This window comes from Anguilla rostrata, chromosome 1 (genome assembly GCF_018555375.3).
Source record: "Anguilla rostrata isolate EN2019 chromosome 1, ASM1855537v3, whole genome shotgun sequence".
In the NCBI taxonomy this organism is placed as follows: Eukaryota; Metazoa; Chordata; class Actinopteri; order Anguilliformes; family Anguillidae; genus Anguilla; species Anguilla rostrata.
This window is the reverse complement of record NC_057933.1, coordinates 13,258,320-13,285,070: the sequence shown is the minus strand read 5'-3', so window position 1 is coordinate 13,285,070 and position 26,751 is coordinate 13,258,320. Positions and strand designations below refer to the sequence as shown.

At 41.9% G+C, this 26,751-nt stretch overlaps 1 protein-coding gene across 3 annotated transcripts in view; it reads right to left on the bottom strand.

Moving 5' to 3' along the window:
- Positions 1-1,435: 1,435 nt before the first annotated feature.
- The window catches only part of tdp1 (tyrosyl-DNA phosphodiesterase 1), a 29,482-nt gene continuing 4,166 nt past the window's right edge, over positions 1,436-26,751 (bottom strand). For all 3 annotated transcript variants that reach the window (XM_064323055.1, XM_064323064.1, XM_064323045.1), the window contains exons 7-16: positions 25,171-25,263; positions 20,782-20,952; positions 20,511-20,589; positions 19,736-19,921; positions 15,964-16,012; positions 15,776-15,842; positions 14,653-14,760; positions 11,463-11,565; positions 6,609-6,714; positions 1,436-1,927 (exon numbers count right to left, since the gene is read on the bottom strand). In XM_064323055.1, the coding sequence (XP_064179125.1) occupies positions 1,854-1,927; positions 6,609-6,714; positions 11,463-11,565; positions 14,653-14,760; positions 15,776-15,842; positions 15,964-16,012; positions 19,736-19,921; positions 20,511-20,589; positions 20,782-20,952; positions 25,171-25,263 (1,036 nt within the window). In that variant the 3' untranslated portion in view covers positions 1,436-1,853. The remainder of the gene's footprint in view (positions 1,928-6,608; positions 6,715-11,462; positions 11,566-14,652; positions 14,761-15,775; positions 15,843-15,963; positions 16,013-19,735; positions 19,922-20,510; positions 20,590-20,781; positions 20,953-25,170; positions 25,264-26,751) is intronic.

Below are 26,751 nucleotides of genomic sequence, written 5' to 3'. Positions count from 1 at the left end.
TTGCATCATGCAACTTCTCTTTAGAGACCAATCATAACCAGGAGACAAAGGGATCTAGACCATGGGGATGACCCGAGATAACTACAAGCTGAATTTGTTGCTTCCATTTAGTTTTCTGAAGACAGCTATTTTACATGGCCTACACTTCTAAATTCCCTTCTGCTCTGTCTGTTATCTTGATCAAATTCTTGTTTTTTATATTTAACATGACACTGTTGTCAAAGGTGTTATGACTCCACGTGATCTGATATACAAAGTATTTAAAGTGCGAAACATGGCAGAGCTTTTTCAGAGACCGGACATTCAGCTCTACAGTCTATCTGAGATAAAAGCCAAAGAAGCTTGGTTTTTTTCAGTGTAACATTTAAAACGACATATTTATCGTACGTTTTCTGTGATGGTATCATTTAGAAACTATGTACGTGTTACATAATCTTGCCATGGCATGTCTTTCATTTAACATACTTAAATTTGTAAAGGCATCAGCAACAGGAAACTGATTTATTTGCACCCTGTGCAGCTTATTCCAGCTGAGATAAGTAATCAAAAAAATCATTCAAATGTTGGAGACCTGGAGTCTCACTAACAAAAAGGCAAAGTGTGAGAAACAGAGGGATATGAAGAACCCCATGAACATCATGAAAAACTCCACCCTTCATTTACACCAGTGATGCACGGCATGATCCCAACATTTGGTTTACATTCCCACGTTACAGAACAAGAATAGCATCAATGAATCTCCAACGAGGGGATCGATCTTAGATGACCTTTCAGATGGAGCTGGAGTATTTCTGTATTTAATCAGTCACAGCCCGGACTGCTTTCGGCAAATGTCACCAGTTTTTGAGGGTGACAAATACATTATTTATATCATTTCACCACCTTTGTTTAATCTTAAAATATTGAAGTATTCACACCTATTACAATTATAACCCATAAGCAACTTATATTAGAAAGTCAAATTTTTGGAAAAATACTACCCTTAGGAAAAGGTGTTCAAATATTTCTGGGAAAAAACTTTGACAGATATTCACAGACAAGTTTAAGAAAGAAAATGGTTAATTAACTAAACAGTAATTTAGAGCAACCCCGGTTTCCAATGACTACCTCTTTCTCATGTGGATGTAATAAAAAAAGAAAAGAGATATAAAAATGGCACTCAAACAACAGACAAAGCAATAAAAAAATCCTTTGTTCGCAAAAGCTCTATTCAAGTGAAGTGTGTATCATTCACAGTACTGCAGATCAGGTTGTGGTAATATATATACAGTAGCTTAAAATGGGCTTGGATAATCCAGAGTACAGCCTAAAAAGTAGTCAGTAGTATCTGTAGTCCCCAATTGACTCAGTCTCTGTGCAGAGACTGTCCCATACAGTATTGGTATTGACAATAATTTGACATGCTGCTGTGAAAAAAAGAAGAGAAATTCATCCGTTATATATGAACCAAACTATCTTTATTTTTAGTATTCTACTAATATTCTGTAGATATAAAATGGCAATCACATCAACACATGAAACCATCACAGACATGTAAGTAGGGGAGAACCAACTACAGTAGAGGCTTGGATGCTGATTACAAAGATTTATGTATTTTAGGTTAAGTACTTATCTTTGTAAACATGCCACTAATTAAAGGATGCTCTAAATTAGTAAAAGCTACAGTCATAGAAAAGTTTAGCTACATCTATACATGAGCACCAGAAGTCAGGACAAAATGTCACAGTCAATACCAAAGTTGGTCTGACACAAACTAAAGGAGACATAAGTAGGGCTGTGATCTACAACCCTTCCCATCATCCTCTTCTTCATGTATACCTCCAGCCTTGTGATGTGGAGGTGGCCATAGCAGTTCATGAAGGCACCCACACATTCCCATGAGTGTCTGGAGCTTGAGTGTATGGAATATTCCAGATCCAAGGTTGATCTGGAAAAACAACAACAAAAATCTTAATTAAACTATCAGATGACTTAAAATGAAACATGCAAAAACAATACATTGGGGAAAGTGATGTAAATGAAGTATAAAAATAATCTTCCACTGGCATGTATATTTCAAAGAGTGAAAAATCACACCCACAAAAAATAACCAGCACATAAGTTATGAAAAGACAACTATTCCTGGACAGAAAACCATCAAGGGAGGCTGACAAACCTCTGTTAATTAAGTTCCTGTATTTGTTGTAAACACTTAACTGTTAAACCACAAAACAAAAAAGGTCCAGTCTCTATTGCTTAGGTACTCAGGCCTGGAGTTGCAGAATCATTGCAGACAGAAAATAAAAACTGTGTGTCCATGGTAACCAGTAACCAGGAGAAGTGAGTTGATAAACAAAACAAAACAAAACAAATAAAACAAACTAAATGGCAGTCGGACTGATCAACAGCGTCCAAAATACATTACCAAATCAATAAACTACCGAAAAAAATGTCCAAAAGAAAAAGAACAGCAACACTTCATTATGAGAACTGGGAATCTCATCAACTGAGTTAACTGAATAAAAATGAGCAAACTGAAAAGCTGAAAACTTCAAAACGAATACAACACAGGTCGTCTGCTGGTACCTCAGCTCAGCTTCAAAGTCACAGTGAAACATAAGTTAGCGGAGTCCTAGCTACGCTATGCATATGTGAAGGAAACAACCTTTGGGGGGTGTTGGGGGCTGAAGAGTGGGAAGATGATTTCATTCACATGAAACGAGGAGGGGGAGGAACGCGTGCTGCTGCGTCAAAGGACGTTGATTGGAGAGAAACGGAAAACTGACATACATTTGATCGACATACGCACCGCCGCACCCACTGGTACTCGATGACGTAAAATCTAAATTAAAATAGTTCTGCAGGAAGTGGGGGAAAAATACACAATTATTAGAATTTTATTACTTTTTTGGAATATGTACTTTTAGACATGTTTGTGTGGTTACTGACAATGACTAAAATAATGATAAAGCTAATTTTCATTTCACAGTGACATTAAATTAAACAGTAATATGCATTATTGTGAATATAATTAGGAACAAAGAATGTTCAGGAAGACAGTTCCTTCTTTCAAGAGATGATTCTTGTATTCAGCAATCAAATAAAATCAAGTCCAAGCGTTTTTGGTGATGGCACACTACGGTCCATAAATACACTACACCTCAACAACCGTGAAGTCTCTTGGCCATGACTTCACAAGTACAAAAACTATTTTTGTACTTTGTTCCAAATGAACTCAGGCTTACTGAAGTGAAATATTACTTCAATAAACCTATATTTTATCCATTCCATTATTCTTGTAAGAATTCAAATTCCTAAACAGTAATGTATTGTGTGCCCAAGCTGTCGTCCTCAGATTTAAAGCAAAAATGAGAAGTTTAAATGAGAAGTAAGTGGAACAGGCTTGTAAAATGGAATGCTAAGTTTTCCTGTCGAGGAGGGATGAACGGTTTTTGGCTGCTCTTGTTAAAAAGGCCATTGACAAGTATGGGCTCAATGGCATGGACTGCACTAGGAGTGTGCTGCGATGAGACAACAGTCTTAAAGGCTGTCACCACAAAGATTACAGAGGTTATTACCCCACTACCACCATCAGCTCAGTCTCAGCACTCTTTAAAGGGGAGTTCCAAATGGCAAAATAAATACAATTCCCAAACTGTTAATACAATTATCTTTAAACAACAGCTAATTCCTTATTCCACCTTCTTTCATGTCTTGAATATACCCAGTATTCTGTAAAACTTGTAATTAAAACATCTGGAAGGTTCACTTTATGGTCTAAGGCTGTTCTAAAACCATTTGCCTAATAAAACCTGGCCAATTTGTTCTGTTGAGGCTGCTTTTCTGCTATGGACATTTTGACATGCATTTTTGTCAGGACACCCCACAAATATGGACATATATGAACAAGAAGAACACTGAAAATTTAATATTTCCATGGCTTATTCTCAAAGTGCGTATCGTCACGATTTGGCATTTAAACAATCTTTTTTTTTGCCTTGTGGGAAACAAAAACAAATATTGCCAAGACTCTGATGTTGAAGGAAGGGGCTCTAGAAGCAGCAGTGCTTGGTTGCTATGGCTCTCGGGTGCTATTGCGGTCTTCTATTCGCTTACCAATTCTGCAGCTCTTGGCACGTGTCCTAAAAGCTTAGAATATGGTTCTATAATTAGTATCACATTCTACATCTGTGACATCACCATCTGGAAGAACATTCAAAGCGATGATCTGCTAAACTGTATGAGTCTCCTTTCGATGCTTTCTGGCTGATTGTGCTTTTCCTTTTTATGAATAAAACCAATAGGCCGGGAACTGCTGACCAAAAGAAAGCATAAGGCAAAAGAATGGTACTACTATGATAACAAAAACAGTAGCAACACCAAGAAAACGAAATTCATTTGGATTCTGCACAACATCTCTGCCTGTTCCATCAGCAGTGTTGAGTGGGGAGTCTGGAGGAGGCCTGCCAGCACTGAAGTACCACTACAGGCCCATTTCATTCAGCGGCTTTCGCCCGTTCTGTTTAACGGCTGATAATTTGTGCTGGAATTTTTATGTGCGGCTGTTCTTCAGACGACCACCGGTCGGCCAGTGGAGAAATCCTCCCGCATGCCAAAACCTGTTATGTGCCAATTCACGATACATTCAAAAACACCACCACGTCCGCCACGTCGCTGTGTCAGCAAAGGCACGAACGGGGGTGTCGATCAAAGAGAACGGACACACGCTCACTCTAGGGAGAGCCGAAACCCTGTCCAGTTCCTGCAGAGCCGCGGCGAATGACGTCCGTCCTTAGCTGTGCTCATTTCAAAGTCAATTGTGAAGCACTCGAGAAAGGCACGACGCTCTGATCAAAATTGCGCCGCTCGCCGCCAGCTGGGTCTTGCATTCAGCAAGGGGGGGAAAAAACCGTCTCTAGGATCAAATTTGCCACTACAGAAGACCTCGAGTGTTCCCATCAGCTTAAGACACACCCCTTGGGTGAACTGCTATCATCAAGCCTCACAGGTGCTTATTTTCAGTCTCCTCCTGATTGAACGCTCTCTCTAAAAGAGCTACTGTCTGAGCAGCACATTTACTGCCAGGCTGAGCCATATATAAGGATATATATAGCACAGATACATACACAACCGGCACATCCCTGCCACCCTCCACACTGCTGAGACACCATCAGATTTGAAACTTGCTAAATATTTCTTGACATCACCCATTTTGATTGCTCCAAAGATGCTTTTCCCATCTGATTAGAGGTCACACCACTTCAGCCCATGTTTGCATCGAAGAGCAGCCTAACCTGATAGCCAGGGCTAGATATTACATTTTCTTATTATTATTAATAATAATAATAATAATAATAATAATAATAAAAAGATACAATATAATAAAGATACAATATGTGCATGCTACAGTCTTAAAGTGTAATGCCAATGTTCACATGCCACACATTTATTTCTTCAGCGGGATCAGGCTACCCTTTAAGTACATGCTACAAATCTGATCGGCATCGTCAAAACACCATGGTTTCATTAGGATTCATCCGAGTGACCGTATTCAGGAGACCACAATTACACGCTGTTTAACTCATCACCAGTCATCTTTAAATAATACGCAATTTCAAACAGCATCGTCTGCCCTCTTCATCATTTCTGCTCCAACAAACCAGTGCCTTTCATCTTTTTTTTTTAGCACTGGCTAGTGTGCAATTAATGTGTAGTGTCCAATCATCTTCCAGAGTGCAAAAGAGGAGCTTCTGAACAAGGTTTTACTGATTTAGACCACATCCATTGATTGATCCCTGAGCAAATTTAGTTAATGGTCTTCACAAAGGATTGGGATTGTATTGTAAATGCTTTGATGTTGCGTACACTATCAATGTGTGTAAAAAAAAATTACAACACCACAACCCATTACATTAAAATTTCAGGAAAAGATGAACCTAACAACGAGAATGATTTAATTAATTGAGCTCTCAATCAAAAAAAATAATGCAGGTAGGTACTGGGGCCACATCAAGGTGGCGTCTTTCCCCAGTGATGGCTCAGGTCTGTATCAGCTTACTTGTTATGTGTCACCCAGAGGTCCACACAGGAATGGGGAAAACGAGTAGCTAGTCAGCCCAGTCAGACAGAGGGTCACTGTCGGGTGTAGCCCTAGAGGGAACTTGCAGCCCTACCTGCTTAGTTCTTCCTGCACCCTGCGCATTTCAAGGGACTCAGGTCCAAAACTACAAGCAGGGGCTATAAGAAGTTCCATCAGAATGGCTGTGTCCCTTAAGATGGTCTGGATTGAGTAAATCAAAAGTACTTCCTGGATCAGTTGAAAGCAACTTTTACTCTGATAGCCCATTCCAAAACCTGCTGAAACACAAGCATCAGCACATACAACAGACTTGAGGAGACTTGAGGTATTCCAGCTGTTGGTCCAGTTGCATTCCACTAGTGGACCTACAGGCTGTGGTATGGAGGCCCTCTACCTATGGCCAGAGCTGTGTGGCAACAAGCTGAAATAAGAAGGTTAGCTAGCGAACTGAAAGCACAACAAATGAATTAGACCTTTAACATGATCTCACAATGTTTGACCAACCTAATCCAAGAATTCTGCATAAATGCTTTGCGGACTTGACCTTTACCTTTGCTGCTGTAGCGCTGGGGTGGGAGATCCAAGGGCACAGGAAAGGAGGAAGAAGAGCCGGTGACAGGAAATGGGTTCTTCTGAATGGTGAACTTGGTCATGTTCTGCAAGAGTCAAAAAGAAAAGATAAGTCCAACACTGGGCGGCAATTATGATTCAACAAGCAGCACTACTTCAAAGACTCAGCTCATCACAAATTGGGACTTGGAAAAAATAACTTCATGCAAAATGTAATGCTCTTGTGAACACGGCTCAAGGGGAAAAAGTCACATACTAATCAAAGTAAATGTTTTCATTCTGAATATGTATAGTTAATTCACGGTTCAGGCATTGTTGAGAAGCCTACAGAATGAAAGCCATTTCAAATCCTACACAGACACCAGACTTTGACAAATCACAAACAAGAAAAATGGAAATCAATCTTTGATCTTTTTTAAATATGTGAAATATTTTACATTCTAAAATGCTCATTTTCCATGGCCATTCCAGCTTTCAGGTCAAATTTAAGCAAGGCAAAATCATGAAATGCCAAGATGACGGACAACTAGGCAGTGCACAAATGCTTGGCCCATTCATTTTAATGAAGTGTCTGCCCTATAAAGAAAAAAAAAGGAACAAGAAGGTCCATTACAGAAAAAAAACTGACAGCAAGTCCAGAGAACCGCTTCTTCCTCAAGGTCTCTCTGTCTAAGCAATTGATGAAACCTTTTTTCCTATTTGTGTCTATTATGGGGCTGGCTGCGATTCTACACATTTGGTGGTTAGACAATTAAACCCACAGGGCTGCTTTAAATTTAATTAAGTGGCAAGTGTACTTCACTGAGGAGTGATCGCTGAGGGTCTCCATTGAGATTCATTTGTGAGAAAGGGGAAGAAAGTCATCGTATTGGGCAAACAACACGTTTCAGCAAACAGTCAAGATGAGATACGTGAAGTACACAAGTGAGGATAACAGGGGACCCCCAAAGGGATTGGGATCATTCTGGTCAAAAACCCCTGTTTTATGAGTCTCTCCACATCACCAAACAAACCAGAAAACAAACACGGCTCAACCGGTGCACAAAAGACCCTCCGCTGGGGAAGCGAAAGCACAGGTGAAATTAAAATAGATGCCTTCCAGTCTTACGGAACGCATTTCGCAGTAGCCCTGGGGAGACACGAAAAAAGCATGAATGAGGCTTTTCGGTGTAGAAGACAAAACATTACAGGTAACGTGGATGGGTTTTTATTCTCAAGAATATAAACAGCAAAATGTTTCCACTGAAGAAGTGGGGGCAACATGATTGCGAGTCAGGGATATGACTGCCTGCGCTTAATTCACACCGTGCTCACGCCATATGAGCGGAAATATGCAGACTTCTTGACATTCCGTGACATTCACAGCTTCCCCCCTGGTCTGCATTCTTTCCGGTACTGACAGTGGTACAGGCTCCAGCACAAAGAGCAGGGGCCATTTTCTTTCACTACAGAACACAGAAAAGTTCTTCCATAGGAGGACTCCCACTGCTTGCAATTAATCATTTTCTAGAACTATCCAAGTTCCAGTGAAATATCCCAGGGCTGATTTAATTAAGGCTTTGTCTAGACTGCTGGCCTTTCTGTTCAAATTGAATTTGTTTTTTAAATCTGATCTGTTTAGACAAGAATAATTTTACAAGTGGCCAGACAAGTGGATTCATGTGTATAGACACATTACATTTTAACATACAGTACATGTAACATAACATAACGATGAGAACAGGCCACTCAGCCCAACAATGCTCGCCATTTTCCTACCACTGAAGTGTACATAGTGCTTAGGTTACTTACAAACTAGATAAGCACCATATCAAGTCTGGACTTGAAAACCCCCAGAGTTTCTGCCTCTACTACAAGACCTGGCAAGCTATTCCATGCAACGACTACAATTCGTGTGAAAAAATACTTCCTATCTGTGAGGAATTTACTTTTTTGCTAATGTCCATTTATGCCCAGGCCCTTGTTCGACTAACAGAACTCAACCAGAAATGTCACTTATTTATTATCTTATCTTATTTCGGCAATTAATTGAGGATGCAAGTCCACACTGAGTCACTTCTGTAGGAGTAAGTTAATTTTGGTAGGAGCAAGTACTAGAAAAAAGTAATTTGAATTAAAGGTTATGGAATACGCTCTCATTGTTGCTCTACAGTTGCTGCATCACAACAATAAAAACATTTTATTGGAGGGAGAATAGTGTGAAGAGTTAATATAACATAATTTGACTCAGACAGTATTACCAAGAAACAAATATAAAATCTGGAGACAGCACGACAAAAAAAAAGGTTTAAAAAATGAGTGAAAACACCAGAACAATCTGAACCCTTTGCATCACCGACAGGAATGCAATCCGAAGTGTAGTCATTTCTCTGAGAATGCGATCGAAGTGAGCAGGAGCAGGTAATTAATAGACTCAGCAGGGTGTGCACAGTAATGGCATATGGAGCATGAAACAACCAAATTAAGGTATCAATCAACCACACAATTTATTTGCCGAAGCGCTGGCTGTTTAAATGGTAAATGAGCTCGAGCATTTTGAATTAAGATTTAAACAGTGTGTGTGGATTCTGCATATGTTTGCAGATCTAAATGGTTTGCAAGGAAGAGAAAAGTTCACACGCACACACAGAACACACACACACACACACACACGCACAAAGTAAGTTGAATGTCATAACAACATTGCATATCATTAGAATTTACCCAAAAGCACATTTGTGTTGGTAAAGCCTAAATGCAGTACGTACAGGGCACAAAAGAAGCCATGTAATTATTTTTGCCCATAAGGAAAATAATTTTGATAAATTAATGGCACACAGAAAAACGACCAATAAATATCACACTGACTTGACAAATTGCAAATGCAGTGATATATGCCTACAGTCAGTGGACAATAAAATGGCTGTACAATACCTCAGCTAGGGGTTCCGGTTGCTCTATATGGAGTGGAGCGTACTCCTACCATGGTTTGTATACACTCATATTTGTGAATATATACTCAATATTTGCCAGTAGCCGTGCCACCTTGTACCCTGCTCCTGCCAAACCGGCCACCTAATCATCCTGCAGTTTCATCGGCTAAAAACTGTTCTCTCCCTCTGCACCTCCGCGTGATAATGTGCGGTGAGCGTTTATGTGCAAAATGGCTGCCGTGCATCACCCAGGTAGGTGCTACACATTGGTGGTGGTTAAGGTGAGTTTCCCCTTCATGACTGTGAAGCGCTTTGAGTCACTAGCCGGTGAGAAAAGTGCCATATAAATGCAAGGAATTATTATTAATTATGAAAGGTGCCTCAGCCAGTGCTTTCCACTTCTACTTCTAAGAATGAGCACAGAGTTTCTCATGGAAGTGTGGTGCTGGATTCTCACTCCAAAACTCCAAACTCATGCAGACTCCATCCGCATCTAGGATGCACGATTGCACAATGCACTCATACATGACTTAACAATTGATATTTCCCCTTTTTCCATAAAGTGGTAATGATTTTTATTACCATTTAAGATTAGTTAAAATATGAAATAAATTCCAATAATGATAGACTTGACTGGCTTGATTTGGAATCATTCTTGCATGAAGTGAAGCATGTTCTGTTGAGGATAGGTAATGCTGACAGGAATGAATATCAGTTTGGTTTATTCCAAAACAGACTGCTACAAGCACTTCTTGAGGGACAGATGTTAGCTGGCTAGCAACCTCTATCGAGAGTTAGAAAACTTGTGTGAAAACAGTAGTAGATTGGATAGCTTGCTTACATGGATAACAATGTGCACTGTTGGGTATTGTTAAAATATGCATGTACTTCAGGGTCAAGCAAAGCAAGGTTAGCAGTTTATCATTTAATGGGCTGTTCCCACAGAAGGGCCCTACCTCATTACTCTTCTCCGGCTGCTCTGAATTACACAGACAGTAGCAGGTGAAAGGGCTCCTGTTCACTGTTCAAGCAACAGCCTTCTGAACCTGAACCCTGTACACTGAGACAGTGGAACAGCGAACAGCCACACTCTGCTCCAGCAAGCCCCTTTTCACCTTTAATTGCTCACTCCATGCTGTCAAGAGTTCTGCTACCTTTCTGGCCCTGGCCACTGCTTAATTTTTAAATCTGGCCAAAAAAAAAAATCCAGACAACACAAAGCCTACAGGCAGAATGGAAATTACTGTACAAAGGCTTTTATGAGTGAAGCTGAACGATAATAACAGAATTCATTCATTCACTGGTGACATTACACCAATGATAATCTGTTCAGAAACCATTACTACATCAGTCATTGCTCATTCAGCTATTCTGTGGCACTCAAGCAAATACCTGATTTTGCCCTGCAGGAAGTGAGACTGTCGAGTGCTCTGAAAGCTTTCGGGTCGCACATTCGTTCAGACACATGCTAAACCCCCATATAGGCCTGCATCTCACTCAAGTGTTTGATCACTCCAATGTATCATGATGGTTGCAATTTTACACACCAATCAGCATGAGAATATGAAGCGGTGTGCTCTTTTATGAGGAATACAGGGATTCCACTGGTCTTGGTTTGCAGCTGAAGACAAAACACAAAAAGTATCATTTTTGCCATACCTTTCCTTTCATTCAAAGAGGATGAGACTGTTGCTTAGCAACTTCTGAAGAGCAGACTAAAACCCATCTTTTCAAGAAGGACAAATTACTCTGCTAGAGCGTGGATACGGCTCATGAAAGCGTTCTTCCGTTTTTATTATCTGAGAAAAAGTTAAGTGATCACTCAGGCAGCAGAAGCCTGAGATGTGCACGCCCACCGTGTTGAGTGACAGGTGAAGAGCACACCTGCCTGCACTAAAGGCCCAGTCAAAGAGAATACTCACAAACGCTGAAGGCAGGTAGAGCACGCCGAGCTCATACGAGCGCACCATGATCTGAGTGTTGTTCTTCTCCAAGGCACCCCAAGCGGCTTTTGACAGATTGGCACTAGAAAGGAAAGACAGGGTAACATTTCATCACGCCCCTGAAGGCAAAACCCACTTACCTTTCTCTGTCGACACGAATGAAGGTGGTTAGCCATGTTATATACATGTCTTTGAACTGCAATCAGTTCACAACTAAGACTGTGAGCAATGGAAAACTGAACGGTGACATCACACCAATTAAATAGTTCCAAAAGGATAGTACAACTATTCATTTTTTTTATTTGTTCATGGCAGAAATACCTACTGAGAGATTAATGCCAAATTCATAAACCAACAGAAATTGAGCACCAGCCTTGTATTTTCCATATTCAATATAAAGCACTTTCAAGGTTTTTTTTGAGGACCTGTGGGAACACGGAGAGAATAAATAATGGATCGTTTCATTTCAGGGAAAAAAGGAGGGGGATTTCCTCACTCGCCATGTCACTGCTCCACATTTCCTCTGGCCTTTTCCAGACCATGACATGCTGTGCTCCGTCCCCCTCACCCCCTGCAGACAATCGGAGATGGTCATCACACCTGGCTCAAACAGGGTTATTTCCATAATTATCCTTGTGTCCTTGCGGCTGCTTCTCTGTAGCACACCAACTTGCTTCACAAACAGGGCTGGATATTACTGGCTTGACTACAATTCTGTATTCATAATTACACTGGAGTTTATATATGAGACCTTTAACAGCTCACAGCATTCTTTTTTTAGATTTTGTACAGGTTCTGAAACACGGGGAGGTTTTTAAACTGGAGCTTGACTGTTCCAGAGAAAACGGCCAGCCCCCCTCCACATCAGCAGGAGTTCGAGCAGATGACGTGACAGTGATGGCAGCAGCTTGCGTTTACATTCGTCTTGAAGAGCCTAAGGGTCTTGAAGAGCCTCATGAGGTGGCGCGGGTTACGCATTTCACCCATCACCCAAATGGCTGAGAGTGCATTGTACGGCAGGCGATGCTGGAGAGGCAGGGGATTAATGAGCTATCTAGACTGGATAAGATCAGGTGACCTGAATGAAAGAACGTGATTGGGCCTGCAATCTCCTCAACTCTCCACAACGTCACAGAAATGTTAGTAATCACTCAAAGCCAGGATCCAGGTTGAACCACTGACTGATGTCACCACCTGCCTACTCAAGAGTTAGTCATTTGACCAGAGTGGATTGAATGGCGGTATGGATACTCTGGTTTATGGCTAAAGCACTGCACACTCAACAGTGCCCTCCAGATGAACCCCAAATGTTCACATCAGCTGAGTTTTGTTGCAGTATCCGTGCAGCGATAATCCTGAAAGTTGGTGAGCACAAGTATGTGAGGACGGGTCCACCGGAAAAGCTGTAATACGTCACTAACGGTGTAGTGTGGGAGGTTCTGAGAAGTGCCAATCAAGGCTGCAGCTGTGGGCTCCAGTTGTGTCAGCCACAATTGCCTCTCATCTGACGCAGGTTGCTATCGTCACGATAGAGAATATAAAATCCAGGCCAGTGGGCAGTGGGTTGAGTTCTATTACTCTGTCCACTCTAGCCTCAACCAGTCTCTACTGTTCCATCTCTTTCTTGTGCGTCCTATTAAACAGGACACGGTACAGGAATATTTCTACTTATTAATAGGACACATTTTGTTCAGCAGAAACACAACAAGGTGTCAGCTGGGAAAACAACACAGGCTGGACTGAAAAATCCCTCTAATGGGACTTTGTGTACACAAACACGATACTCTGTCAATTGATGAATGTTGTGCTTTAGTATGACTCAGCACGCATAGTGTTGTGGAAACTGCATTCAGTGCATCACCAATCCTGTCAATAGAACAACACCTGTGATAAAAAGCTACTAAACCACTGGCACACTTGCAGAGTTACTTAGATAGGAACTCACAAATCTTTGTATACCGCCATCTAAGTTTCTTCCACAACCATCGAGGCTGACACCACTTTGCTTTGCATTTTACCCATTTATAAAGAATGGCCACCAGAACTCTTTTTATAGCACCATCATTTTTAGCAGGTGAAGTTTATGGGCTTGCTGGTTTCAGATCAGATTGCCTTGGAATTACCTGTACAATAATTCTTTTGTTAGACAGAATCACATGTACATTCCAAATGCAATTGGCATTTACATTATGTTGGTATGGAACACTTTTATAAGTATGGCTGACCTGTATATTTCTAAAATTATTTGTATGGTTTTCCCCAACACCTCTCCTTAAAGTGGAGGAGGTGAAGGACTTGGCATTTCTATATGCTAATGATATCATTTCTGCAGTCGACTGGACTGGGTAAGTCAGCAGCATTGGTACAAGGAGTTGTGCATTGAGTTGATACCTGAACAGTGCCTTTATGAATATATACACATAATGCATGGAATAGTTTACTAGTGAAAACAGACTAACTGGAAAATTCAAGACCCAGTGCAACAGTAGATGATGAATCATGAATACACATGTCAAAACTGACTGAATGAAACTTTAGGTCTCTTATTTGCAGCTACATAATCTGAAAGTCTAATGACCGATCTCTCTTTTTCTCTGTCTAATTCGCTCATGACAAGGTCCTGCAGTGAAGGCCAGACACTTGGCTTGGAATACAGACAGTAATTTACTCAGCAAGAGCATTTGCCCAAAGAAACGCCAGACTATTTTGACACCTAAGCACAGAGTGTGTTCCATACAGCCCAAAATGGAACCGTAAAAAAGCCAGGAGCAGTGGGTATAACTATCTAAGTATAGAGGCAGGCAGATCATGCAGACACGTTCTGGAACAAAAGCTTCCAGAGAGCACGCCGTTCCCTTACGCTGAGCAACTGTAACTGTGATATCGTCGCTATCCAGCGTGACGAGAAAGCGAAGCTGTGAGACGAGTGCAGAAGAGAGGGGCTGCTGATCCCGCTGACAGAATCACTTATTTCCATTCAATTTAGTCTTATGTGCCTTAGCGGAAGAGCCAAGCCAGTCGCTTCGGGGAAGAATTTCAAACAGGCCTAGTCCTCTAAATGAAGACCACAGGACTGAGAAGCGCGCCTGCGGGGACCTGTGTGATGTAGTACCGGGAGCGCTGCTAGTACGGCGCTCCGGTGCTAATCCCCCCACGCGGCGGCTCGTACCTCGTGACGAGGAACCAGGCCAGCTCTGTGAAGTCGGGCGATGTCCTCATGTAGGTTTTGATGTGGGGCATGGCGTGGCTCCTGCCTGAACTCTCCGATGACCAGCGGCTAGAAAAAAGGAAACGAGATCACAAAGAAACGAACACAAAGCCCGCCACAGACCCGCGGCTCGGGGTGGGCTTTCAGCGAAAACAGGAACAAAGGCACATTGATAAAATAGAGCGCTAGCCAACAACATTTCAAACCTTTGGGAATCAATTTATGATTAGGAAACAGGATTTGACGTTGACATTCCGACTCTGTAAATTTTCAATTTCAGCTCAATGTTTATTGCTTGCTTGTCAAAAATCTCTCATTGATCTATGATACACATGGTGTCATTGGGGCATGACACAAATAAGACTGTTTCAGAACAGCTGTGCCTGCAGCAGTCACCTGTCACTCACTGCGTGCTGAGCCTAAGACCACTGCCACTTTCACTCAGTCCCCATCATCACCCCATTACACTATTGATTAAGATTACCCAGGGATCCAGACTAACATTTCACATTGCCAGAAAGCTTATCAGATGGTGGCACAAGCACCTGATTTGGTGGCACCATTTTCCCCACCGCGGTATAGCACAATAGAAATAATGCGTATCATCGTAGAAATGTCTGAATTGGCCTTTATCGTCAGACATGTGGACAATGACAATGAAATTAAAGGAGAGATACTAAAAATGAAATAAGGTGCAACAGTGTTTAATATTAAAGTGAACTGAGTGCAATTAATTGCAAAACTGAACTGACACTGAGAACATTTGTAACATATTTTTTCATGAAAGCATATTTCAAAATGCCCCACACGACTTACAAAATAAAAAAATAAAAAATCAGTAACTTTCAGAGAATATAACAGAAACATAACTTACTGTTGGCAAAAAAAAAAATCTGACATTGTGGGGAGGGGAGGGGAGGAGTAGCTAGCAGAACGCGACCATTCAGTCGCAGTCTGGAGCCCTGTTAGCTCACTGGGCTGCCATGTTCATGTTCTGATCACAGCGCGTGACCCCGCAGATTCAGTGCGGGGGTCGGGGAGCGAGGAGGATGTGTAAATAAGAGCACGGGAAGGGAGAACTCACTGGAAGTAGGAGTGGAGCCACAACTGCCTCTGGGCTGTCTGTATGCTGTAGGGGAGAGATCCCCCAGCTGGAGAAACAGATGAAAGCGTGAAAACTGGGCCACCGCGAGCCCGGTGGACATGATGAAAAGAGCACTTTCACTACAGGCTACCGCGCGTGCAGGATTACTGTATGCGACATTAACCCACCTGGGTATCCTTCCAGACTGGTCCTCACATTGTCCACTGTGGGATAGACCTGCATGAGAAGAAAAACATCTCCCTCTTATCCATGCTCAGCACTTCCCTGCGAAACTGAAGCTCCAGGGCTTTTCTGTTGTCTTCAGGGCTTCCGGTCTATAGCCCCAGCCCAGTTACACTGCCACCCTCAGCTACTGCTAGCAAGTCCCCGTGTACAAAACAAATGTCCTCTCATAAGACACGAGAGAATACTGTATCTACCCGACTGTATCCCCAATGCAGTTGAGATGATCAACTGTATACAAATGCATTGTTTAAAAATGTTAATGCTATAAAAAAGGAGGAAATTGTGACTTGTGAAAGCACACAACTAATGTAGCAGAAAATATGTATCTAATATAATAAAAATATGTATCTAATATACCAAACAAAAGAATCTATGTGTGAGATAATGATAACAATAATAATAATAAAGTTATAGATGTAGAGATGATACAAAAGTTTTATTTTGTTAAGTTGTGCAGCATCATTATTTACAGCTGAAACATTTTCTTTCTTTCCTCCCACGCTTGCTTTTTCACCACCCACGCTTATTTCTAACTTAAGCCCTTGGCTTTTAACTGGCAGTATAACGCGTGATTACCATACACAATTAGCTTGCCTTATAGATACACGCTGCAGAACATGCTTATTATAGGCCAGCGTGATAACAAGCAGCAGCAGTTACTGCATGTGTGTAATTATAAAAGATGTCAAATGAACCACATATTTTTTCTATCCATAAAGAACATAGAACTGAGCATGCTATATTACAATGGAATATTACACCATAATTAAAATGAGACAAGGATGAAATCTTTGAGAAAGATCTGACCGACCATCACCAACTAATATACATCAAGTCAGATGTGTCAGACAGAGGCACAATTTACTCTCGCGCGGATTAAAAGAGTTGTGACTTTACAACCCCGCATTTGAGACATTCGACACGCCTTATTAGAAAGCACAGTGGAAAAAACAACATGCTTTTAGAACAGCGACTCGCCATTGGAAACGCAACAGCCAATAAAACAGAGTTGGCACCGAGTTGCCATAGATTTAACACTGACGTTTCAAGCCGAGGTCCAGCAGGGAAGATCCACAGGCAGCTGTAAATCTGTAAATTTGTTTCAGTCTCTAGAGACAAGCATATTTTAAAACTGTCTTCATCTCCGAAAACTAGAACAGAAAAAAGTGGATGGACAAATTCAAATTCAGTGCTGACCGAAAGCCAAACTGTATGTTCTAAACAAACCTAGGAGGACTGTGAAGCCGTCATAGTACCAGACTAGGTAATAAAAAATGATTCATTCTCCTTTTATCCACTGCCTCCCCATGTGAAACGGTCATTTGTAAATGCAGACAACACTTGAGCATCCTCCACGGGAACAAGAGAAGCCACACAGCGGCGTGCGCTTTCCCCCAAACGTCTACGGGCAGCGCTGATGCCCCCCGACACGCCGAGCCGCGTGGGAGGTCTACGCGGCTGACCTGGCTGGCGCAGGCAGACGGCAGGGAGCCCGGCGGACGGGCGGGTCCGTGTCGCGGGGAGGAGGGCAGGGCAGGGCACGGCCTGCTGCCCGAAATCCGCCCGCACCGGGGGCACGGCGCCGAGGCCAATCGCACGCCGCCCTCCCGGGGGACCGCGGGCCACAGCTGGCGCCGGCGCGGGCGGGGCCGGGCTCCGGTTCGGACCGCACGGCGCATTACAGCCGTAATGGGGAGGACCTCAGCTGGGCCGCTGCTCAGGAGCCCCGTGCCAAAGCCACTTATCTGTGCTGCTTAGTGAAGGAATAATGCACTGAAAGGCTTTCAATAGCCAAACAGACCGACACATATAACTCAATCACCTGGACAAAGTGCACTTTCTTTTTCTACATGCACCTGCTTAGGCAAATAAGTTCAACAAACAAAAGAGAACTAAAAGTACACTGCAACAATACAACCCCCCCCCCCGCCCCCCGCGATCCACCATCACAATCTGTCCTTCCCCATCCTCCAGCCGCTCCCCCCACCCTGTTCTGCAATTGCAGTCTCTCCCTCCACCCCCCCAGGTCCACAGTCAGAATTGTCAGCACACCCCCTGGCTATTTATAGTTCTCGGTCCCTGTCAACATTGAGACAGAAAAAGAACATCCCGATCGATATGCATCATCTGATTAAATGCCATCAGTCAGGCACATACATGAGGAAGAGCAAAGGAAGAATGTAACCCCAAATAAAATGACAGAAATGAACCATTAGAAATGAAGTTTTTTTTTGTACTTTCAAATAAATGCACTGCATTCATAGTGTGGACTGGTTGAACATGATTGATATTCTATTGTACTCTCGTGAAAACACAAAAATCGCAAATCTGTCATACACTTTATATGGCATGAAATCTTTATAGCATTTAACACCTAGTATTTCCACTGCAATAAATCCAACTGATGGCTGGTAGAGACAAAGTGTTACTATGCACAGGAGGGCCACAGGCAAAGCTTTCTACAGAAAAGATTTAAAGAAACACTGCATGCATTTCTAGAATGAGACAATATAACAAGACAAGAACCTCATTACGCTGTAGTGGAACACCATAAGAGTTCCGTATGACTATTATTTTGTTCTGTATGCAAGACACCTGACTATAGTGGGTACAGGTTCAATGGCTAGATCGTTTTGTCCTCTGTTCCTGATCAAACTATTTGTGGTGATGTTTCTTCATGAAAGTGGTATGCCAGGTCATGACCTTCCCCTTACACAATAATGAACTGTCTTCACACATGTGTATTGCCACTAGCAGAAATGGTCATCTAACAATTATTTTAATTCAAATCTGCCTTTTTTCCCCTTCAGAATAAGGGTGCATCTAATTAAGTAAACAGCTCCCAATTAAATAAACCCTGTCACTGTTATATGTGAAAAAAATATGTATGAAAAATGACTAACACTGCTCTTTCAAAAAATGAAATAGACTGGAAAAGATTTCACACAGCCTCCTCAGTATTTCTCAGTTCATACTCAGACCACTAATAGACCACTCTTATTCACCATTTTTATTCCAGACAGAAGGAAGGTGTGTTCAAAGGTGTTAACAACTACGGATCTATGGAGTCAGATGTATGTCAGGCAGAGGCACGGTGTTAAAATAAACAAAAATGGAGAATGCAAGAGTAAGGCAAATGCATTTGAGTTGCTGCCAAATAGATCTGAAAAGCTCTAGAGGCGACCTTCAAACTAAAAACACTGAAAAATTGAGGTTTTGTAATTACGCACACAAAATAACTGCTGGAAAAAAAAAGGCATACAAAACAATGTATGTTCATAAATCTGACAGTAACTTTTTCCAGACCTTCAACTGACCATTTATAAATGCGGACATAAATTAGAGAACCAGTTTGCAGAAACTCCATGGCAGCAGTTACTATGGTGAAGCTTTTACCCATTATGTTACATGCAGACGTGTCTACCAAGCATCCCAAAAGTCATAATTACACTTCGTACAAAAGGTGTCATTTATTTACTCACTTCCCCAAGAGTCAAAGGCTATGCAAGCAAAACCTCAGGTTTCAGGTGTTCATCTCTTCCTTAGCTTATACTGATGTTAGAATAGCCAACATAACATCGACAAGAAAGGAGGTGACTGATCATTTCCGTAGAAAAAATATACTGCACCAATTCCAAACCTGATGATAAATATTCAGCCTTGCAAACGACACCCATAGGTTACTTTGGAGTCTTAACGGCACAAGGTACTCACCAGGTGCATTGTGGTCTCTGAGCCGGCGGAAGATTTCTTGGCTGACCCAAGAGTCGCCAAGGTCTGCTGGAACTCCATGGCCAGCCATTTTGTCTTATCGATGCCCATGGAGCCAATGCTGGAGAACTGGCCTATGATAGGCCAGGATTCCTCTCCAAGGATAGGCCTCGTGTTCTCACGCAAAAGCTTAGGAAAAACAACAAAAGAGAACAAGAAAAACAACAACTTGTGCTTGGCAGTCCGCTGCAGTGTGGATGCAGTGAACAGCACGATGGAGAACAGGGGTGGGCAAATCCGGTCCTCGAGGGCCAGCGTGTATGCTGGTTTTTGCTTCCACCAATTACTCTGGCTAAATGAGCTAATTGCCCATCTACATCAACACGGGCACACTTGTAGATTAGAACACAGTAAAAAAGGTTCTTATAGTTACACAAGAGCAGTCTTCAGCTGTCAATCATGTGCTTATCAAGCAATGTAGCTAAAATGTCAAATGGAGTAAATGTTAGGTCTAATTAAATAATTAGGACCACAAGTTGGCATGAAATCCAGAAACAGGTGCCGCACTTCCTTGCCTACGTCTGATCAACAACTAAATCAGCCTGTATAGCCTGGAAAGCCACAGGCTGTTCTGCATTAAACTTTTCAGTGGAGCAGCTTCAAACTCAGAAACGCAATCAGGAACTTCAATGGAAATAGTGAAGAGGGGAAATATATTTCAATAAAGCCTTTTTAAACATAAAAAAATTATGAATAGTGTGAGAGGCAGCTCCCCTACCTTCCTCAGTCTCAGGTGTCCCCATCTTTCCATGTCAGTGCCTTGGTATCGCCCAGGGGCAGAACCAATCAGATACACTCTACGGAAGTGAAAGGGACAAATACGTCACGTGTGCCCATTGCTATCCTGTCCCAAACTCTCACTGAATGGGATCTGCCAATCTGCAGAATGTCTGCATGAACGAAGGACCAACCACCACCGAAACTGGCGTGCAGGGGTCGGTGCGTGGGGGTGAGGGATGCTGCCAGTGCGGCAGGAGAGCCGGCCTCACCTGGTTTCAGACAGGTCGTGCTCTTTGATGCGCTCGATCCACTCGGCGAGCTCGGGGGCGCGGTAGGCCTCGAGGTATTCGATGAGGTCGCGTTTGAAGTTGGTGGGAGACTCCCCGGCTGAGCCAGGGCTGCCCTCTGGTAGCCTGGGATACAGTGGGCTCAGCCACAGCCTGGAGGGAACACACGGCAATCATAAGTAACACGTTTTTAAGTGTAGGCTCAAAAATCTCCATCTTAGCCAATCCTAAAATATGTAGCAAGGATGCTACAGGAGAGCACTGCCTCTGCAGCAAGTCTAGGGCCAACTGTATATGACCAGCTCGCCCTCACTGTCCGTGTAGCAGTGCAACACAGATTCTTTCTATACAACACCTGAAGACTCCGCCCATTTCTCAGTACCTACTCTACACTGCTCCTAGCCTGTTCAGAGATAGTGTACTGTGTAGTAATTCAGACTGTACTTTAGATTATTTACAATTCAGACTGTGGCTTAGACTATTTTTTTTTACATTTCTCTGGGCTTGTTGTGGATGTAGTCTGCATGCATTTAGAATGTGCACTCTGTAGAAATTGTAATGTAATGTAAAAAGGTGGATCAGGATCACAGAGCTGTCAGATGAGCTGATCTGACTGTGCTGCTGTCCTCTCACTGCATGTGAATGATCTGGTTTGCTGTTCTGTGCTGTACTGGGGTGCTGTCAGTCCAGAATCGCTGATGTGGCTGCGTACACCCCTTTCTTCCAATCCTTTTGATATGCTGTCATAGCACAGCACCCTGGGGGATTTCCCACAATACACTCGGGCTTCTACGTGATCACAGACCGCTCCAGCCCAACCCGCTCGCAGTACAACATGCTTCGCCTCGCTCGTCTCAACTGCAAGCTAATGTACACGTCTTGGACTGTCTGTTTTAATAGCTAGTTTAATACCTCAGGCTATAATCTTCCCAGCAACTATGATTATTTGCTCTGATAGATGTCCCATTACCTCCTTATTACCATTTAGCTGTTCTTTAACTATTGATACTGGGCCAGCCAGCGGAAGAGGATTTATTCCCACTGGGGAGTTTTTTCTCACCACTGTTTGTCCCCCCCCCCCCCTTTGACAGGGGAGGGTTTTACCTTGCTTGCAGTTTTCTTGGGGATACAGACTCAGTTTTGTAAATCTCCCAATTCCTGTTTTTGTCTATAAAGCCTGTTTCTGCAAAAAGTGCCCGGCAAATAAAACTGAATTGAATATGCCAGTGCTCACTTTAATCACGGGACAGACAACTGGGGCTTTATGAACTAGCCGCTGGACTAGGCATTCAGCACATTTTGCTTAGTCCCAATCAGCAATTCATTAGTGCTGCCTGGTGGCTTCACCCAGTATGAGCCTCTGGAAACCTCAGTGACTCATCATCCCTACAGTTACACCACCAGCCCTTTTTCTTTAAGGGGACAGTCACGCCTGCTGCTCGTCAAATCTGAGAAGCTAGATTTCCTTTGCGTTCCTTTGATCAGAAAAAAAGAAAAAGGAAAAACCCAGCTTGAGAGCTCAAAGAAGCGACTCTATGCCATTATTTTTAGATCTGGAGGGACGGAGCCATCCGCTACCGCTGGATCTGTGTGAGTCATTACACGAGAACAGCTGGCACTGTGCAAACCCCAACGCACCCCCAACTGAACGAAAATCTGCCTGGCAAATCAAACCTCCGGGGCAGAGACACACATGAATTAATATTAAAGGAAAGACAACAGCAGCCGAAAGATAATAGAATACAGCAAATCAGAGAGAGAAACAGCCGAGGGGAGGGGAAGGCAGGCCTTAATCACATTAATTGTTCATCTTTCCATTCAATGTTTTAAGATGAGGTGGAAGATGGCAGATTAATATGTGGTTCAGCCTCAGAAAGAATGACTTAGAGGAAGACAGAGAGGAAGTGGCAGCACTCTAGTGCTTGTAGTATTCAGTAAAAGGCTGGACAGAGAACGGGTCTTTGGTGTCTTGTGACCTGACCCCAATGGAGCATCACGTGCAGGGCACTATATAGACAACATCTTCTTGATTAAAAAAGTACAATGGGTTTGCTGAAGAAGGCAGAGGGAAGACTGCTACGCCTGTAACCATGGAAATCTCGGGTTACCAGCCTGAACTGGCACTCATTCTACCATTTTCAAAACGACAGTGTGTGTAAGTGATGATGCCAAAAAACATTGAATCTTGTCCAATAGGTTATTCTAATAAATTCGTCCAATAGGTTTCATTTCATACATTTTTCTTTACATTTATTCGCTAATTGCATTAGCAGTCTATGTACTGAAGAATAGATATGTATACAAGGACAGACAGACACACACACACACCCACAAGCACACATACATGCATACATGCATTATTTCCCCTCGTACACATTACTGTCCCTTCACAGATTATCAACTGTCACTACTTGCACACGTAAGCACTGACACTCACACACACAAATACACACACACGCACACACAAACGCACACGTACACACACACACCAGGGCCATGCAGTATTCCTGCATATTGGTCCCACTGATTGCGCTGTTCTCTGAACTGAGCTGGTGAGGACACTCTGTCCAGACAGTGGCCTGAGAGACACACTGCGGCAGGACTCCTCTCTGTTTCCACATGCATGGTAATTAACACTCATTACAATATTAACCACCTTCAGCTCGTGTCTGAGCTCCAGTATAGTGCATATGGACAACAGAGAACAAAAATGTACATTGAAATACAACAGAATCCAAAGATTGATAAAATAAAAAATAAAAAAACAGAAATTTAAAATTGTTTAGTGAACTGTAACAAAACAACAGACCATTTTAGCTGTTCTAACTGTACAAGAAAACGGACAATAGAAGGGTTAAAATAACTTTGTCAATGAACATGAAATTCTGCGGATCTGAGAGCACAGGCCTGAGGCTTAAGTCACACTCACAGTATTGTTCATTACCATTAGCCCACTGGCTGGCGGTGGAATGTCAAACATTATGATTTGTCCTTTGTTGCAAATGAATGTGGTTTTGCCAAAGGTGAGGCATGCGCTGAAAATTGGAATGAATTTAATTCCACACAGTGAGCACTATGTTTGCAAGAGAGCTAATGAGAAATGAATTTCATAGATGCAGGACTAGGTCATTTTCACCCTGAACTTTATCATCCATCAGCAGCGCTGTGAAATTAACATTTGAATAATATGCTCATTTTTTATGTGATAATTACAGCGAATGACATTTTGCACTAAAGGGTGTAAGATTTCCTTTTTTACAAGGCTTCTCAAGTTTTAGACAAATGCATGCACGATTTAAAGTGATTTAAATGGTGTATGAACAGTGAGATAATGAAGGCACTTCCCTTTATCCAACCATGTACCTGCAACAGAATCACTACAAGCAAAATATACCGTTGGCTTAAGAAACTCATCTATTCTGCCTCCTAATGTATCTTATTTTGGAGAAATGCACTTTCCCCAGTATTCTTTAAATAGCTGTTCTGCAGGCTGTCATGGAAACCATCCGCGTATCTTAATATAAACCTGTTTATGTGTGATACTCGTTTCAGATGTAAAACAGATGTGTTATTGGTTGCACTCGATGACATCAAAGCAGGGAAGATGTGTTGGATTAAACAAAATGTGAAAACAGGAACGCAGCATAAAAATGTGATGCCTCCTAACACATTATCGTTTAGAAGCCCAAAATACTGAACAAATACTATTTAGATTTGAAAAATATACTCACATACGAACTGTATTAATTCCAACCAGAATAGAGTGGAAACATGGACAGAAGCTAATGGTTCCGGAGGAGATTTCTGATGCAGAATTGATGAATTTGTTTTGGATGCTATTGATTTTTTGGGGTTGATGACCCAACCGGGAGAGTATCAAAGCCCATCCATGGTTGTAAAATGCTCAAACAGCGAGACCGTCAAGGCAGAAACTGTTTTGCCTTGAGAAACTAAGCTCCTTGAAATAACCACTCTATGTTACATTAACTGCAGCTGGAGGTTATCCAAATAGAATGAGAAAACCACCAAGCCCTTCTTAAAAATACTAAATGAATTAAATTTTACAGTTGTCTCCAAATGTCATTACATTAGACACCCTCATTTTTGGTCATAGTGTTTCATCTGTTGCGATTCTGTTATTTGGATATGATTTTTTAATACATTGTAAGGGCTGATATGAAATAGTCAGGCAAGGAAACTGTAGGATTCAGCATTTATTCACCCTACAAAGATGGGCTAACGTTCCTAAAATTAGATTTAGACAATGCCCCACACTCTTCCACAGCCACAAGAAGGTTCCATTCTACAGTACAGCCACACACTGTAAGACACCCATGAGCACACCGCCATCAATGATGTCATTGCTCTTACCCCTGTGTCTTCTGATACCAGTCTGCACGGATGAGGTTAGATGTGAGAATCACAACGCGGAATCCCTCCTCATACCAAAGCAGCATCATTTTCCTGAAAGAGAAAGATGCGGCCTGTCATCTTTCCCTCCCGTGACACGCCTCTCCACCTGGAACTGATGACACCGGTACCGCAGACAGGTCTTTGAAAATGCACTGTCTTTAATGTGACACTTTAATACAAAGCAGCTTTGAAATGCAACAGGTGGCTTTCAGAGAGCAAGAAGGGAAACGCTCCAAGACTAGTTCAAACAAGTACACCACAAAAACAAATGAAATGTTCAATGAAAATGTACAGCTGGAAGCATAAAGAGGAGCACGCTGTTGAGCCAGCTGTTGACGAGCCAACAGGACATGGTATTTACGTAGTTTACATATGATCATTTAAAACTCTTACGTATACAACAAAGAGTTTTTTAATGTCCCAAGGTGTTCAGCTCCTGTTTAAGTGGATTTTCAAACTCTCCCAGTTTTAAAACAGTTTTCAAATATTCTGCAATTTTCCGAAACTGTCGAAACACTCATTACAAGAAGAATTTAAATTGCATTTAAAAAACAAGACACCACAGGTGTGTTGGAACAGGACTATTTCAGAATGCCCCCACCCTTCATTTAAGTCAGGCAAGCTGTTTTCACCAAGGGGATCAAAAAATATTTAATGCTCCTCAGGCTTCTTTCAATTGCCCAAGTCTTGAATAAAACATGCAAAACATTAAACAGATGAAGGAGAGAGTCAGAATTCTGCTTATAAATATGCAATCATGGAGAGGCTTATTTTTGTTTGATATTTATTACCAGATACAACTAAACTGTAGTCTGAGCACCGCCATTCAAAATCACCTGCATTCAAATGGATGCCAACCTCCCGCACCAATTACACTCCAAAATCAACATTTTGTGTGGTTCCTGAAATGTACCTTTCTGCCATTACAACATAATGTATTTTATTAATTACTTACAAACTTTTTATGAAATTAGTTTATGGATCTGAGGTTGTGCATCAACATGAACACAAGAACAGAAAGATTAATTTCACTGGCCCACTGGCTCAATCAATAGCTGGAGTTATTATAAGTATCCAAACAACCTTAAAATGTTAATTGGTCCGATGATATTACAATTCAAGCATTATCAGTATTTTGATTACACTTAAAATAACCTGCCAACAATCTTTAAAAATGCATTTGATATGCATTATACAGCAATAACACATTATGGATAATGATCCTGAGTGTCTTTCTCAAATGTCACCTGTGCCAAGAATGAATACAAATGTGAATTTAACACTGAATACTGAAATAAATCACATTTACCATTGTGTTCCCATTTTAAGATTACGGATGTGTTGCCATTAATGGGTAAATGACATATTCTCCAATGAATAGATTCTTACTAAACCACAGACCATATAATTGTGTGTGAAGGTCAGCAATTTAAAGCAGCCACGCTTAAAAAAACGATTGTGGCCAACCAAAAAACCACCAAAGACATTAATCTCACATTTTATTGTGATCGTATACCACCCTGAAAATAACCCAACATA